This window comes from Ascaphus truei, chromosome 3 (assembly GCF_040206685.1).
Source record: "Ascaphus truei isolate aAscTru1 chromosome 3, aAscTru1.hap1, whole genome shotgun sequence".
NCBI lineage: Eukaryota > Metazoa > Chordata > Amphibia > Anura > Ascaphidae > Ascaphus > Ascaphus truei.
In genome coordinates, this window is record NC_134485.1 from 395,585,641 (window position 1) to 395,602,114 (window position 16,474).

At 43.5% G+C, this 16,474-nt stretch overlaps 1 protein-coding gene across 4 annotated transcripts in view; it reads left to right on the forward strand.

Moving 5' to 3' along the window:
- Nucleotides 1-1,554: 1,554 nt before the first annotated feature.
- SESN3 (sestrin 3) overlaps nucleotides 1,555-16,474 on the forward strand; it is a 98,874-nt gene continuing 83,954 nt past the window's right edge. For 2 of the 4 annotated variants that reach the window (XM_075592472.1, XM_075592474.1), the window contains exon 1: nucleotides 1,555-1,851. In XM_075592472.1, the coding sequence (XP_075448587.1) occupies nucleotides 1,771-1,851 (81 nt within the window). In that variant the 5' untranslated portion in view covers nucleotides 1,555-1,770. The remainder of the gene's footprint in view (nucleotides 1,852-16,474) is intronic. The other 2 variants (XM_075592473.1, XM_075592475.1) reach the window with 1 other exon arrangement.

Sequence of the window (16,474 nt, forward strand, 5' to 3'; positions counted from 1 at the left end):
CATCAAGTGCACCAACACCGGTCAACAGGCGCTGATCCCGCCTTAGGCGTAACTCTTTAGGGACACTAAGCGAGTGGCTAAAGAACTGAGCCTATACCAATAGTACTATATTTGGACACGGTGTGGGGGGCACGCGGTGAGGGGACGGAGACGTTACTCCTGATGAGTGGGCGAGCCACTAAGATTATACCGTTAGAGTATAAGTGTATATGTTGTGTTATTGCTACTGTGCATTATTATAGTAAAACCAGTTACAATCATAAGGTGTTGTATGTTTCTTGCTCAGGGGAATCTTACATCACGGGGATCCTGGGTAAGTGGAGGCGCTGCGCTAAGTAAGTGTATAAGTGTTACCCCAGGCTCCCAGCTAGCGGAGGCTCAGATCTCCTGGAGCCGCAGGTTGTATACAGTGACCAGTAGTCTCTTTGGGACGCGTCAGAAAAAGGGCTACATATATATATATAGCAACTGTAAATATTTCTGTATATTCATTTGCATGTCTTAGACAGGTCTGCAACCCTGTCTTTCACCATTATCACCCAGCACACAGCACTTCCACTGCAGCAAGGGATTCTGGGAAATGACATGCAAATGAGCACACAGTGCCACCTTTTATCTCAAGCTCACATTACATGAGCAACCCTTAACCTGTGTGTCCATTTGCATGTCATTTCCCAGAATCCCTTGCTGCAGTGGAAGTGCTGGGTGATAATGGTGAAAGACAGGGTTGCAGACCTGTCTAAGACATGCAAATGAATATACAGGAATATTTACAGTTTCTTTATGCTTTACTGTGGAGGGTTTTTGTCACTTTTTTTTACCCACCATAACGTACGTGTGTGTGTGTGTGTGTGTGTGTGTGTGTGTGTATATTTAAAAAGTAAGGGCTTATTTTCCATCACCCATACATACCAACATGTTACCAGCTACCCTAGTTGACATATTTCATTGCCCAAATGTTTAAGTAGATTGTAGGTTCCCTGTGTAACATGGAGCCTGCGCACTCTATTTCATTATAATGTAATCATTACAATTATTTTTGGGGGATCATTTCATTAAATAAATATATATTTTTAAGAGCGGGTAATATTGGCTTAATAAATATCACATTCCCCTTTTCGTTGATGCTTTCCACATAACACAGGTTGGAAACGCCAGTGCAAGTTAATAACTGTTATCATCACCCTGTGCTGCCTTTGTCCTACAGCTGCACCGGGGCGTGGTTATCCGCCGGGGGCGTGGTCACCTCGGCAAACACGCTTCTCTGCCATTGGCCAATGCCAATGTACCCTCCTTTCGTGTTGTCGGATTTGTGATTGGCCAGCGCGAGCAGTTGCTGAGGGGAGTGACGCGAGGGAAGTCAATAGGGCGCGATTGACTAGGGATGAGGCGGTGGAGTAGGGGTTTGGGGTGTGGCCATGAGAACGGTTAAGCAGGTCTCAGCATAGAGTTGAAGTAGGAAGGGGGCGGGGACAAAGGGGAGGATGGGCGTGGTTATAGCCCGTAGAGATTACTGCTGGGGCGTGGTTTGGGAGCTGTGTGGGCGTGGCTGACAGCGGCTGGTTGCTGGAGAACGGGCATGTGGAGCCTCCTCCCGCTCTCCTCTAACACTCTCCGCCTCCTCCCTCCCCAGCCCGGTCTGTGCTCTCGGGTCGCCCCGCAGTACACAGCTCACAGGCAGCGCTCCTCCTGACCGAGCCGCAGCCGGAGCCGGAGCCGGAGCCGGGGAGGAAAAGACATCCACACCGACCGGGGAGCGTCTGAGTCAGGATGAACCGGGACAGCAATGACACCTTGTGCAATGTCACCGACTACCTGACGTGCAGCAACTGCCAGAGAGTGCAGAGGAAGGTGAGTCCAGGGCACCCAGGTCACTATAGCATGTTACCCACTGACCACACGCTCTGTGTCACACTCACTAGGGACTCCATGCACTATAATGATAAAGTAACTGACCTGGGAAATAAACTCCTAAAGCAGCCCCTGCGTTGTAAATAACCGCAATGCAATGTTACTCTGCTAATAGAATTGCTCCCTTGTTGCATGCTCAGTATGTACTGTAAGGCTCATACAGTTTCACACTCATCTCGGTACGATGATCACCCATACACATGCACTGGCTCACATTCATATCACTGTCACACTCGTGTAAAATGCTCATCCTAGCAAAGTAGATCACACTCCTGTCACCGTCAGGTTCATTAATAAGGCTCGCACTTCTTAAACAGATCACACTCCTGTCACCGTCACGTTCATTAATAGGGCTCGCACTTATTAAACAGATCACACTCCTGTCACCGTCACGTTCATTAATAAGGCTCGCACTTATTAAACAGATCACAGTCCTGTCACCGTCACGTTCATTAATAAGGCTCGCACTTATTAAACAGATCACACTCCTGTCACCGTCACGTTCATTAATAAGGCTCGCACTTATTAAACAGATCACACTCCTGTCACCGTCACGTTCATTAATAAGGCTCGCACTTATTAAACAGATCACTCTCCTGTCAGGTTTACTTTAGAGAGAAAGCAAAGTATTTCACCACTAATGTTCCAGTACTCACTGACTCAGGAAACTGTAAAACAGGGTATATGCCAAAAAAGATATGATTTTAATTTAAGCACAAGACAAAAATAAACTTGCAGAAATGTCACGCAAGCGGGTAATGTGTCAATGGACCCTAAAAGATGGTGTAGGGAAAGGGAGAGCAAAAATAGGGAAAAAAAAGTGGGATGGGGAAATAACATGGGGGAAAAAATGGGGAGGAGGGTAGTAGGGGGGCAACGTTTTGGGTTGAAGACCCCTTCCTCGGGCCAATTCCCTCAGGTCCAAATGGACCACACGGTACTTCCCTGAACCCTGTATCCCCAACCAGCTGAGCAAACCCCAATAGTAATACAGTAAACAGCAATCAATGTAACAGAGAATAAGCTCAACAGGAGTAGGAGAGAGAGAGACGGTTTGACTTTCAATTTACTTGCTACATAGCACCTGTACTCTTGCTGGCTCAGGACTTTTGTTACTGAGCTTATTCTCTGTTACATTGATTGCTGTTTGCTGTATTACTATTGGAGTTTGCTCAGCTGGTTGGGGATAAAGGGGTCAGGTACCTTGTGGTCCATTTGGACCTGAGGGAACGGGCCTGAGGAAGGGGTCTTAACCCCGAAACATTGCCCCCCTACTACCCTCGTCCCCTCCCCCCCCCCCCTATTTTTCCACTCCATTTCTCTGTTTTTCCCTACACCATCTTTTAGGGTCCATTGACACATTACCTGCTTGTGTGACATTTCTCCAAGTTTATTTTTGTGTTGTGCTTACATTAAATCCTATCTTTTTGTTATATACCCTGGTTTACAGTTTCCTTGGAGTCAGTAAGTACTGGAACATTAGTTGTGTTTTGTTGTTGATTCAGGGGGAGTTTGGGGTCCTCCTTGTTCCTGCTGCACCTTGCATATAGTCATTTATTTTCGTGTGTTTTTGAGTGCTGTCCATCACTTTTGTTGCTCTTCAAACTATTTCACAATTGCATGTAGGGAAAGATCACTTATTTGGCTGTCAGACTCGCCTCACTGTCACACATCTCTTATAAATATGCACAATAACACTTGTTAGAAACTCACGCTTGTTATATTGACACCTATTTCATTCTGCCAACCCTTGTTTCCATGTTTATCTTGCTAGCTTTATGAATATCACACACATCTCACTGCCTTACACATTAGTTCTTCTTTTTTCCCTTTACCTAAATATATCATTTTTAATTTAAACTTTTTTTTTTGTCCCCACTGCAAGTACTGTATGTTACCATAATGTGACATTTATCTGACTACCCCATTGTTGGACTTGTACACATTTGAAGATCGCCCTCTTCTCAATAGTACACTAATCATATTATTCTGCTGTCTTCTTCACACGCATACATGGTTTGCACTTCTCTACCTGTCTCACTTTTTAATGTTTACCTTGAGGTGCTTGCCCTATGTTAGGGCTCAGCAATTTGAGAGGTGCTCTATAGTCCGAGAAGATGCAGACATTATGGCCATCATTTCAAATACAGACAGGCACTCAAGTGCGGTTACCTATACATCAATTTTGTTGCTTGAAGTTAAAACTAGTAGAAAGGTTTCAGAGAGAACAAACAATTCATGATACAGTAAAACATGTATGTATGTGTTGTTCGCACTGGAATGCCCATCTATACATTACCTCCTAATTTCTCATTTGCAGAGTAAATATACAGTATCAACATCTTCCTTTTTACTAATCCCATTCATCTCCTAACTCTACTCACTTAAAGAATACATCAAAATACCAGTTTTAGGATAACATCTTAAGCATTCCTTCACACCCCCATTCACGCTAATGCATCCATGATTACATTCTTGTTCAGACACACACTGTATCATTTATTATACCGGTATCCCTGTGCCGATTGGCATACAGTATAATGATATTATCACCGTTATTAACATGTCCTAATAAATTTGGCGTAACACAGTCCTTTGTATTTATGGCACTGTAAATATACATAATGACACTTCACCCTCGGTAAAAATGTTTTCCCCCTAATGCCTGCCATTAACATTCATAAACGTGTATTTTTACTTATCTTCTAAACATGTCAGCCACTGAATCACTGGTTTATTATCATTGATAATGATGCTGTCTTTTAGTGCTACTGATAATTGATAAACAGGTGTAGCCACCGCACTCATAACTCGTAATAATGAAGAATATCTCAGATTTTTCATAGGATTAAATAGCAGTTCTAACACAGAATCTCCTACAACACCGTGGCAGCGGGTGTAGTAACCCCTGCTACATCTGTATAACATAACCCCCGGCGTTCCTTTGTTTTCTTAACACAATGTCCCAGCTAATAATTAGATGCACATTACATTTCACACTATCATTGTTAACAAATCCAAATTGTCAACAGATTCGACAATTTGTTGAGTTTGCATTCTGTTGTCTTCAAATCAGTGATTTGACGTTACACCAATTCTTTGTTTTTATTTCTAATGATGTGTCTAAGAAAGGGTGTTCAGTCTTTGGGGCTTAATTCTGTATCAGCCACAGTGACCAATCTGTCTGTTTTTCTGATGACATAACCCATTGCAATCAATGGAGGTTTTGGGCCGAAAAAGTCAAGATCGGTCACTTCGGCTGATTTATATAATAATTCTAAGACTGATATTGCTTGTCTCTTTATTCTAGTCGTTGCAGCACCTCTGGCAGAAATGGTATTAAAAAAAAATGCTGAAACTGGTCTGATATAGTAAATATGAATTTACTGGGGTCGATTTTAAGATGGTTTCCTCCATCACATTCTTTCTTTTGCAAATACCCACATTTATTGTAATTATTCCCAAACAGCATAGCCGGTGCAGAAAAAAAAAAAACTAAAGATGCATCAAAGAAAAAATGCATACTAAAAAAAAATGTTTTATTTTCCTTTGCCAAGTCCTTGTGCTGCTGTTTTGAAGCCTGGAAGAGATTGGTATATAAGCCAATATTTATTAAACGGTGCTAAACCTTAACACCTCTTAAAGCTCATAAAAGTGAATGGGCCTTGAGGTGCACCATTAAGTGAAGAGGTCGTAGTCCTGTTGTGTTTGTGCAAATGCCGAAGAGGCGGGAGGCTAGCAAGAAAAATGTAATTTTTTTTGGCATGGTGCATTAATCTGGATCAGTTTTGTATTGGTAAATATTACAGCCTTTATTTTATTTCAAAGTTTATATAATAGCAGTTATTATATTGTGCAAGTAACGTTTAGAAGTGGGGTTTTAGCCTTTGTTTTAGAGTGAATTCAGTTAATCATGCCAGTTTGTTTGTTCTACACCATAGAGCCACCAAACCCTTACCAAATGTTCAATGCCAGGCTAATTATCCTATGTTGCCAACAACGTCCCTGGGATAGAACATTTGATATATCGGTAGGTTTCTAGATTATAGGGTTAAAAAAAAAACCTAGTGTCCTAAATGCTGCATAACACTCCACACTTTGTTTGCACATTTGGGCCCCTATGCAACATAGGGCTCAACTCAAAATGCTGTTGAGCAATCTTCCTAGTGCTGCATAAGACAGGGCAAAGGAATACAGGGTGAGAGCATGTTTAGTAAGGGCCAGGTGTGACTAGTGGGCAAAACATCCCCTCCAGAAGCCTCTGAGTTTAACTCCATGTAATATTAGTTTCTTGTCCCCTGAGCATATCCTGCTCTATTATATTCTTATATTTAAAAATCATGATTTGTTTTAAAACTCTAGCCTCTGAGGTTACCATTAGACAGCAGTGGGTCCCAGGGAGATCTCCATTTTAACCTCCCGGACACTATATTTCAAACTCTTACATCTCCTGCACAGAGCATCGGTTTAAAAAAAATAAAAACAGTGTTGGCAAGAAGTTTAACAAAAGTAAATAAATGGCGGTCAGCACAGACCGCTGCTTTTAATTACAGTGTTGACTGCATGTTGTCCCTCTTCTCACCATGTTGAATTAGTGCCAGATGGTTCTGAAGAGGTTAATTCACAAAAGATCTCTTGTTTTATTTTAAAAGATTCGATTTCTATGTGTAATCTTGTAGGGTAAATACACTTCAAAAATAGCTAACGCCTTCAGCGCCAAAGAGGAGGCCTGCAATGTGTAGGAGGGTTTCTGTTAAAAATGGCGTAACAAAACATCCATATTACAGGAGCAATTCAAGCAATAGTGTGTGTGTGTGTGTGTGTGTGCGCATGCGCGCGCGTGATTTCTATAGCAGGTTTTAGCTGTTTGTGATAATTTTTTGCCAATATAGTAGTTTGAGCTGCAAATTGTAACAATATATAATGCTACCTTTGTAATATAAGAATACATTGTAGCTGCTGAGTTACAATGACTGAAGGATTGATTTGAAACAAAGGCAGCCATTTAGTGAACCCTGGGATACAGAATTTTGCAGATAGGTCGGTAGCTTAGGTAATTCGTTTTCAATAAAGGTAACCACTGTATATATTAAAACAACTTTTTTTTCAAGTTTTTTGGATTTCCTCTTTAAATTTATGTACAATGTGAAATTAAGAAATGGCGATATCCTGTTAGCGGTGGGAGTTACGGGCTCATACACTACTCGGTAAAATCCAGCAACCCCCATTGATTCCGGCTGTAAATGAATTAAAATTGCTGAGCTGTTCAAAATAACAAAGCAGAGGAATTATAATAATTATAAAAAAAAAAAGCGTAAGATCCACTTTGTATAATATGATGATAACTTTGAATATTAAGTGCCCACGTCCGAAAAGCTCGGAAACGAGCATATAAATCCTTTTTAACAGTATCCTTTAAGTTCTTTGTTGCAAGGGAAAAAAATGTGTTTTTCTTCTGACTCTGGCAAGTTGCCAGCTGAAGTTGTTTTTCAAGCCTCTTTCTCCTGCATTTGGCAGCTCGATCTCTCTCTGTCAAAGGATCTTGTTGAACGCTTTGTTGAACGCTTGCAGATATAAGGTTTTGCAGATTTCACACTGCATCAGCTGTTTTGCAAAACAGAACTGGACGAAAAAAACAAACACGCTATAATTGTGTTTTTGCATCTTATGAAAGGAAAAAGTGTGCAGTTGTTTTGCCTCTGCTCCTGGGATCAGATTACTGTATAATGCTTTCAACTACCCCATTGGACTCTGGAGAAATGAGAAGGGAATGTGCAGATCACTCACTGGCTGTGTTAACCCATTCCCTCTCAGCCAGCTGAATCAGCTCCTATACAATAATGTTTGTAAAAAAAAAAAAACAGTTTATAAATGTAGTCGGCATTCATGTAGCTTCTCTTAGAAAGGAACTAGCGGTGCCTATTGATGTGAATTGACATTGGTGTAAATACATTTTATTTCGCAGCACGTTCCCATGGGAGATGTAAGGCAGTGGAAAAACAAATAAGATGTCATTCTAACAGATCACATACTGATACAATAGGTAGAGATCCCTGGCATGTCCTTATTTCCTGTCTAGCCAGAATCTTCTGGCAAAAGCCTAACTTGTTTTCTTTTTGTCACCGTTTGGAAGAGGTTTATGTCCTGATTTCTTTCAATTTATCAAATAAAATTATAATTTAAATTTACTTTCCTTGGTTCTATTTTCAAATATGTCTACACGCTGATAATAGGAAATGTAAACACCGATATTTCCGTTTTCTCAAATCCTCTGTGGCAGACCCCGATGGATTAATTCCTTCATCCAGCTGAGGTAGGATAAGATACTGCTATAAAAGGAGGGGGCATTACCCATCCCTGGTCGGTTTTCCCTCTGGCAAAGCCTTCTTTAAAGGAAGCTCACACATTATTTAGCAGAAAAGATAAGGGGGGGAGGGGGGTTCCCTGCCATAGGGGACTTGAAGAAACCGAAATATAGGTTGGTACATTTCCAATTTTCTTCTACATCGTCTATGGCAGCGGTGTGCAAACTGGGGGCGCCCCCCCAAGGGGGGCCTGAGACTTTTCGGGGGGGGGGGGGGCGTGATGTTTACGAAGGCCCCGCGCTGAGAGGTCGAGGCCTCTGTAAACTTAATTACCAGGCTCTGGTCACGCGTCTCTATGACAACGCGGCGTCACATGACGCCCGTTGCCATGGAGACGTGACGTCAAATGCCGTCGCGGGTCACATGATGTCACATGACCCCACCGCGTCATTTGACGCATCATTAGACACGAAGGGGGGGGTGCGACCGAGGAGGGAGCAGGTAGGCGGGGCGTAGGCGCGGGGAGTTTGCGCACCGCTGCTCTATGGCAGACACAAACGGGATGTCACAAAGCTATTTTAAGACTATTGGGAGGTTACACTTCTCTTCACAGCTGGAACAACTTACTGCTTAGTTAGAGAAGGAGAGGCTCGGTTATTAAAGACACTGACTCTGTAAATGACAGAGTTTGAATCGGGAACCAAGCAATTCCTGGTGTCGGCTCCTTTGTGACTTTGGGCAAGTCACTTTATCTCCCTGTGCCTCAGGCACCAAAAACATAGATTTGTGAGCTCATCTGGACAGGGACTATCTGTAAAAATGCCTATACCACGCACTATTCTGTAATTGTGAAGCGCTTTGGGTATTATTGGGAGAAAAGTGTGATATGAAATAATGTTGTTGTTGTTGTTGTTTTTTGAAGCACCTTTGTTCCGAATCTTGCATCCACCGAAGATTGAACATCCAGATGGTAATACTTGGCAAATGTAAAGACCAGGTTGCTGCTTTAGCCCTTTCTTGCACAGAGGCCTGCCTGAGCTTTCTCGGCCCACGAGGCTGCCATGGCAGTGTCCAGTCTTCTCTATATACAATATGTCATTAGTGCTCTAACCACATCTAGATTGTGCCACTCATGTTCCTTATCGCATGATGGATTCGCACCACAATGTCCTTCTATGCAAACCTGATGAAAGGTCCATATGGGATCTGAAACATTATTCCACTGGTCTTGGCTGTCACATTAAGTGGAGAACGTCATTATGAACTTGTGAGTAGAGCTATACTTTGTATCTCTGTCTTTGAGGAGACCTGAACTTTGAAGAAATTGTTTGTCTGATATGAAAACCTGACATCACTTTAATTTGAACATGTGGAACAGTCCACATCAGTGCCACCGACGGGGGGGAAAGCGGTTTTGGCGTCCCGGGTCCGGTGAGTCAGGGGGCCCGGCCTCCTGCCGGTCACGTGTCACTATCGGCGACCATGGGTAGTGGTGCTGCAGCCTGCAGGCCCCACCCCCATGTGTCTTCCCCCTCTCAAAGCCACCTGGGTCCTAGGGATCCCCAGACCCTACCGGCTTTCTCTGCACTGCCCCCCCCCCCCCTACCTTCCCGGCACTGAGTCTGTCTTCCGCGAGCTGTCTGCAGCAGGCTCCTCTGCTGCCGTCCGCTAGTGGTGCTGCAGGCCCTCCCACGTGTCTTCGGTAAGTCTGTTTTTTTTCCCCCCATGTATTGGGGAGTGGGGGTCTTTTTAAAAATGTATTGGGGCAGCGGGATATTTTTATTATGTATTGCAGGGTGGGGTTGTATGTATTTAGGGCGGTGTTTTTTTTTTTTTTTAGTATGTCTTTTGTGGGGGGGATTGAGTGAGTAAGTGGGGTAATTAACGAATGATAGGGGCGAGAGAGGGGGAGTGAGTGAGGAAAAGAGGGCGTAAGAGTGAGATGCAGAGGAGAGAAATACATGCGAGGCGGGATTGGGGAGAGTGAGTGAGGCGGAGGGGAGAGAAATACATGGGTAGAGAGTGGGAAATAGAGGGGGCTCGTGAGTTGTGAAATGGGGGCAGGGGGGGCTAGGGGGACCGCCGGGGCGTATCACCTGGGGGGACGGGCGGGCCCTGATGCAACTCTAGTCCTCGGCCCCAGGAAATCTGACTGTGGCCCTGGTCCTCATCACAATCTTGTCCTGTTGCATCTGAAAGAACGGTTCACAACAAGGTAAAGCATGGAGCTCTGTGTTGTTGTAATCACTGCTAGGAAAACAACTTTTAGTAGTGAGTAACTTCATAGAGAGCTTGGGAACTGGTTCAAAGGCAGATAAATATATTTATAGAACCAGATTAAGTTCCCACTGAGGAATAGTGATCCGGAGGTAGTATAGGTCTTATTCTAGAAATAGCTCATACATCTAGCAATACTATGATTGCGGGCAATCTGTTTGATTGAATGTGCCCAATCCAGAAACCTGGACCTTCAGAGATGCCGGATTCAATCCCGACTGAAGAAAGTCCAATATAATAGGGACTTCCATCTGCATGGGCTTCACTTTCCTTACACCAGATCTGATAAAAGGCTGTAGATGTCACTTGTTTCCTGGAATGCATAAGTGTAGGTATAACTTCATCTGAGAGTCCCTATGTCTCTTAATGAAGTCCTCTTAAGTTACACACCGTCAACCTCAAGGATTGTGTATGGGGGAAACAAACCGGACCTTGAGCCAAAAATGCAAGAATAAAATCCTTTGCCTCTCTGAGAAAGTGGAACCGGCTGAAGTGAGGCATTGGCCAGCAGATCTCGAACCACCTGTTTTAAGACTAAATTATTTTCTGAATTGTTTGAGACGTGATTCCCTGTAATGTTAACCTGGTATCCCTGGGAACTCCAAGAAATACCACTGGGCTATAATCTGTCGAACCCAGGAGTCTTGTTGTTGTTGTTGTTATCCAGAAATCCCACCAACTGGCATTGCCTTCTGGATCGAGGTCCAATGCCCTTAAGAGACTTTGCTTATTGATGGTCACCCAACTGGTAGGTTGTCTATGGAGACTAGACAGTAGTAGGGAGACTATAATGCCATGGCTACTGCTAGTGTGAATTCCGATTACAGGCTTGTTTGATAGGATCTTGCCTCCTGGAAACTTCGCCTTAGAGGCCTGATAAATTATGAAAATCTTAATGTCTTCTGCTGAGGCAGAAAGTCACCTTTTCCTCCCGTGATCTTGGAGATGATATCATCTAATGGTTCCCTGAAGAGAAAAGCACCCCCACAAGGTAAAGTCACAAGCCTATTATTGGATGAATCATCTGCTACCCTATGCTTCAGGGCTCTTCTTGTAGCTATGCCGAAGATCTTTCTGCAAGCTGAATGATATCCGCAGCATTGCACAAAAAATATATTGAATCTTTTAGATGCGAGAAGTCCTTCAGTAACTTCTGCCTAGATGTTCCAGCTTCAACTCTATACTCCAGATTAATTATCCAGATCCTGACGGTTTGCTGTTGCCAGTTAAAGTGTTGCTCCAATAGACAAGTATTGTTTGCATAAGACACCATTCTATTCTGTGATCCATGGGATCTTTCAAAAATGATCCATCTTAGATAATTGTCGTGTTCCTTGCTAGCATGGCGATTGCTGCTTCTACTTTTGGCGGTATTCCCCAGCCACTGCAATATTGCTCATTGACTGGGTACATCCTGCCAAATGTCTTAATCATCGCTCTTCTTTTATCCAACAATGCCAATTCCATCCTAACGATCTCCTTGATAGAACTGTGAACTGGTAATGTTCTACTGGCCCAAAAAGGAGGGGTCCAGGACCCCAAGTTCCCCTCTGGTGTCTTAATCATTAAATGTTGTCCTCATATTCTTAAGCTTGTGTTTTGATGTCTATTCTGAAGGACTCCATGTCTGCTTTGGTCTCCTCTTCCTCGGATAAAGAACATTCCCCAAACTCCGAAACACTTGCCTGCTCTGAATAATTGACCAAGCTGTCACCCTGCAGATCCAATGAAGTCTGTGATTTTAGGCCTTTTTTAAAGACCCCTGAGACTGCATCTTATCGAAGGACTGCATGAGTGAAGTCTTCATCCAATCAATTAAATGAATTGTGCAGAATTTTATTAATCGGTTTAACTCGGTGTGCGCAAAACCTCTTTGGATAAGTTTCTGGTAAATTAACATCGATGTCTGCACAGTATTTATATTTGGAGACTGCATTCCTAGCTCCGCAAATTGAGATTCCTGCTGAGGCTGCTCAGTTTTCTGGTCCCCTGTAACAGCAGGCGCTGACATGCTGCCAACCCACTAGCCACTAGAGAAGAGGAAAGATGCTTCATGAATTACCTGATGGGCAGATCCGACCAGGGAGGAAGCTGGAACACCCGGAAATTATATCTTGGTGCCAGGAGAGCTCAATGACATCACCATGCCGCCGGCTCCCACTACAGTGACGTCACCGCGTTTCACCAACTGACCACATGCTAAATGCTGGACCATGCGGATAAGCCATGATGGACCCCAGGGCAGGGAGCCTTCCAGCACAGATAAAAGGGCTGTGTATGGCTCCTGATGGGTCCAAGTGGTGGCTTGAAAGGGTCCGGTCTTGAGGTAAGGTGAGGGTGGGGGAGGTAACGAATCCCCTTCTCTAATCGGACAGCATGAGAGCGACCTGTCTGAAGAAAAATGTTCAAAAACTAGAACAAAGCGGCAGATCAACTGCAGACGTCCATCCTTCAACTAAGGTAGGACAAGAACTGACATGGGATGGGTAACGCTCCTTTTTATTGCAGTCGCAGAAGTTCTCGTCCTACCTAAGCTGGATGGAGAAATTAACCCATTGGTGTCTTCCATAGAGGACGTAGATGAGATTCTGTGAGTTAGACTGATTTTTCTGATTTTGGAGTTCTCACAATGTTTTAACATGAAGTCTCCTAGGGGGTTATTAATTAAACTCTGAACTATTGTAGCCTAATGAATAACCCCCTATAGACCAATAAAGTCTCAATGATAAGTCAGTACTTTTCCATTACAATGTCGTTTTGGTCAAGAATCTCCCATATCTAACTGCTGTGAATCCTTGGTTGACCTCTCTCTGCTTTTCTGAAGTCGGTGTGTATTACTGCTTACTCGGCAGCTTTTAATTAAATGACTTGCTAGGCACCACAGCATTTACTAATTGTAGAATGCAAGACCTCATTGCCATACATGCACCGCTGCTCAATGGAGACTCGGAGGGCCTGTGGCTTAAGATAAAAGGGAAAGATGGGCACAATGGACTTCAGAATAATAATTTTATTGTGGTGTATGGCACAATAAAATAATTCTGAAAAGTCCATTGTGCCCATATTGTTCCATTTATCTACATGTACCTATTTGGACCCTTGCAACGGGTCCCCTTTTTATAAGGTCTGTGGCTGAGCACAGTAAATGAAAGACCACTGGGGACCAGGTAACTATAATATTATTGTGAGTAGATGCATTTAAAGCAGCACTCCCTCCCCCCAGAAACTTTTATGTGTTTTGTAACTGCTATTATTTTAGTATCTTGCCCCCTGAGCATGTCCTGCTCCCTTTTATTTGATATTCCTGGTTTAAAAGACTAGGAAAAAAGGATTTTCCAAGATTACCATAGTAAACTTTAGACTGCACTGGAGAGAGCTTCATTTTAACCCCATGGACACTTATTATTTAACATGCTTATCTCCTAAATGAAGCATCAGATATAAAAAAATAAAAACAAAGTAAAAAATAAAATGGCAAAATGAACAATTGTGATCAGCTCAGACTGCTACTTTAACACATACTCTATCATGATTTTTCAACCAGCCCTCCAACCAAGTGCCACATCTAAGTAAAAGCAAGGGTGCATTGGGCAGCTCTCTAGTTGGCCAATCAGTATTACATGATGTTGAGGCGCATAGGGTTGCCAGGTGACTTCTCCCAAAATACTGTCACAATGATGACAGGTGGGATGCGCTTGAGACACGCACACACCCCTCTCACCGCTCCATGCTGTTTCCTCCTCTCCTTTGCCCCACCCCCAGGCTCCTGACACCTCCTCCTGATTGGCTGCTGCTGGGTAATGCAGCCAATCGGGATGGAGGAAGCTGCCCAGCCCCCTAGCAACATCCCATCTCTGGGAAATCCGGCGCCCCCCCAAGCCGGTTAGGTCACTTTGTCCAGAGACATAATACCGGACACATATACATGTCCAGTATTACCTCCAGTTTTTTTTACTGGACAGTGTCCAAATACAGGACAGTCCAGTTAAATACTGGACACCTGGCAACCCTAGAGGAACGTTCTCTTGCTGCATACTCCCTGCCTCTGCCAAGTAATGAGGATTATGTACAGTAGAATGTAGACTCAAGGGAATGTAATTGCTGTTCACTGGCAGCATTAGAATGCATCACCTCATTCCTGATGCAAGTAAACAGCTTGTTGCATGCCAATATATTCTCATCTGTGCCTGCTCTCACATTGCAATCAAATCTGAACGGCTGTATGAGAATCATTGGGAACTCTTATCAAAATAAGAGACTACAATAAAGCAGTAGTCTATATTCACAGGATAAAACAATAACCACCTTGCGACGTGCCTTCTCATTGGCGATTAAAATATAACGTACGTCCAATAAAAATACCCTTTCAGTCTACCATGTTTAGTTTTCTTTGTGCTATCCATCCGACATCTTGTAAGCCCAACACTGCCCGCGGGGGGAGTTAGTCCAGCATGCAATTTTTCCAATGAGGATAGAAACTCTGTAGATACAGTACAATAAAGAGATTGGGACCGAGTAAGTGAATAAGAAGGGCTGTATAGGGAAGACATTTGAATTGTTGTTTACTTGCTTCACTCGTCTGCATCATAGGCCACATGAGCTGCATTCACTGACCTAAATGGTAAAACCCTTTGGCCCATCACTACTTTTGATATGTCAGACCTGTTCCAACTAGCAAGAATAACACAATGGGGTTAAAGAATATTGGGAAGGATGTCGATTATCAGCACCTGTAAACTGGAGTGTATCCTAATAATAGTTATGTCCCTAGTCTCCTAGGGGAAAAAACTGTAGATATTTGGAAACTGTTATACACTGGCGACACACTTTATTCGAGCTCGGCTAGTCCCACGAATTCGGGTATACCCGGGTGTATTGAGGTTTGTGACTGTTTTCTGCCCGAGTGCATTGAGGTATTTTCCAGGCAGGGATTGAAGCATTTTATTCCCGCTGGCTGCAATACTGCACAGTATATATATATATACTGCATTACAATTCATGAATTTATGCCATCTGGTAGACACGCGAAGCATTGCAGCCTATTAAATCCTAATCATTATCATTTAACAGATCAGCCGCCCGTCAGCCAGGCATGAACCCAGGCTGGGAAGGCAAACGCAACGGGGCTTGTCAGAGGTGAGGAGCGGCGCATTCCAGGTATCTGCCAGGTACATACTGGGTATTTGCTCGAATAAAGTGTGTCGGTGCAGTACATGTTATTGTTTGTTGTAACATATCTATTTTTAAGAGGGCAGAGCATAGGGAGGTTGACATTTAACTAAGATCTTATCCTGTTCACACAAGATTGCCCTGTAATGTCTTGCTGAATCCAGGTGCTTAGTATTTGTTGATTTTTGTCCTGGTATTTTTCTTTACTAACCCCTCCCGTCTCTAAAGTGGTGGCGTGTATAGGAGGAACATGTGGTTTTACATCAGGAAAGTATTGGCTCTTATTGGAAAAATCCCTGGAGACGAAGAGTGAAATGTGGCCATCCTGTGTCCATAATAACCTGAAACCTCTGGTGCCCTTTGTGTGGCAGATCAGTTAAATACCTCACTTTTGGGGTAATCTTGGCAGTCTGAGGAAGAGCAGTGTAATTTCTTCCTCTACTGGAGGAGTGAGCGTTTTTCTTTAGAAGACTGAGCTCATCTTATTACTTCGTTATACACTGCTTCTAGTGTAATCCTTGCGATCCTACTGTAATTACAGTTATACTGTACTACGTTGGAGGACTTATTCAGATATACATACAAGCAGCCTCTTACCCCTTAGAACTCTTGCCGTAGCAGCCTCTTACCTCTAAGGCTGGGGCCATGGTACAGTGTTCAGTGTTTGCGTCCATGCGGCGTGCGCGTGGAAGTGGGAGGGGGCGCGTGTTGCGCAATAAATCAATTCAAATTGATTTCTTGGCGCGACAGGCCAGTCACGTGAGCGGTTTGCCCAATGAGGGCGAACCAGCTCCGTGACGCCCCCAGGCACG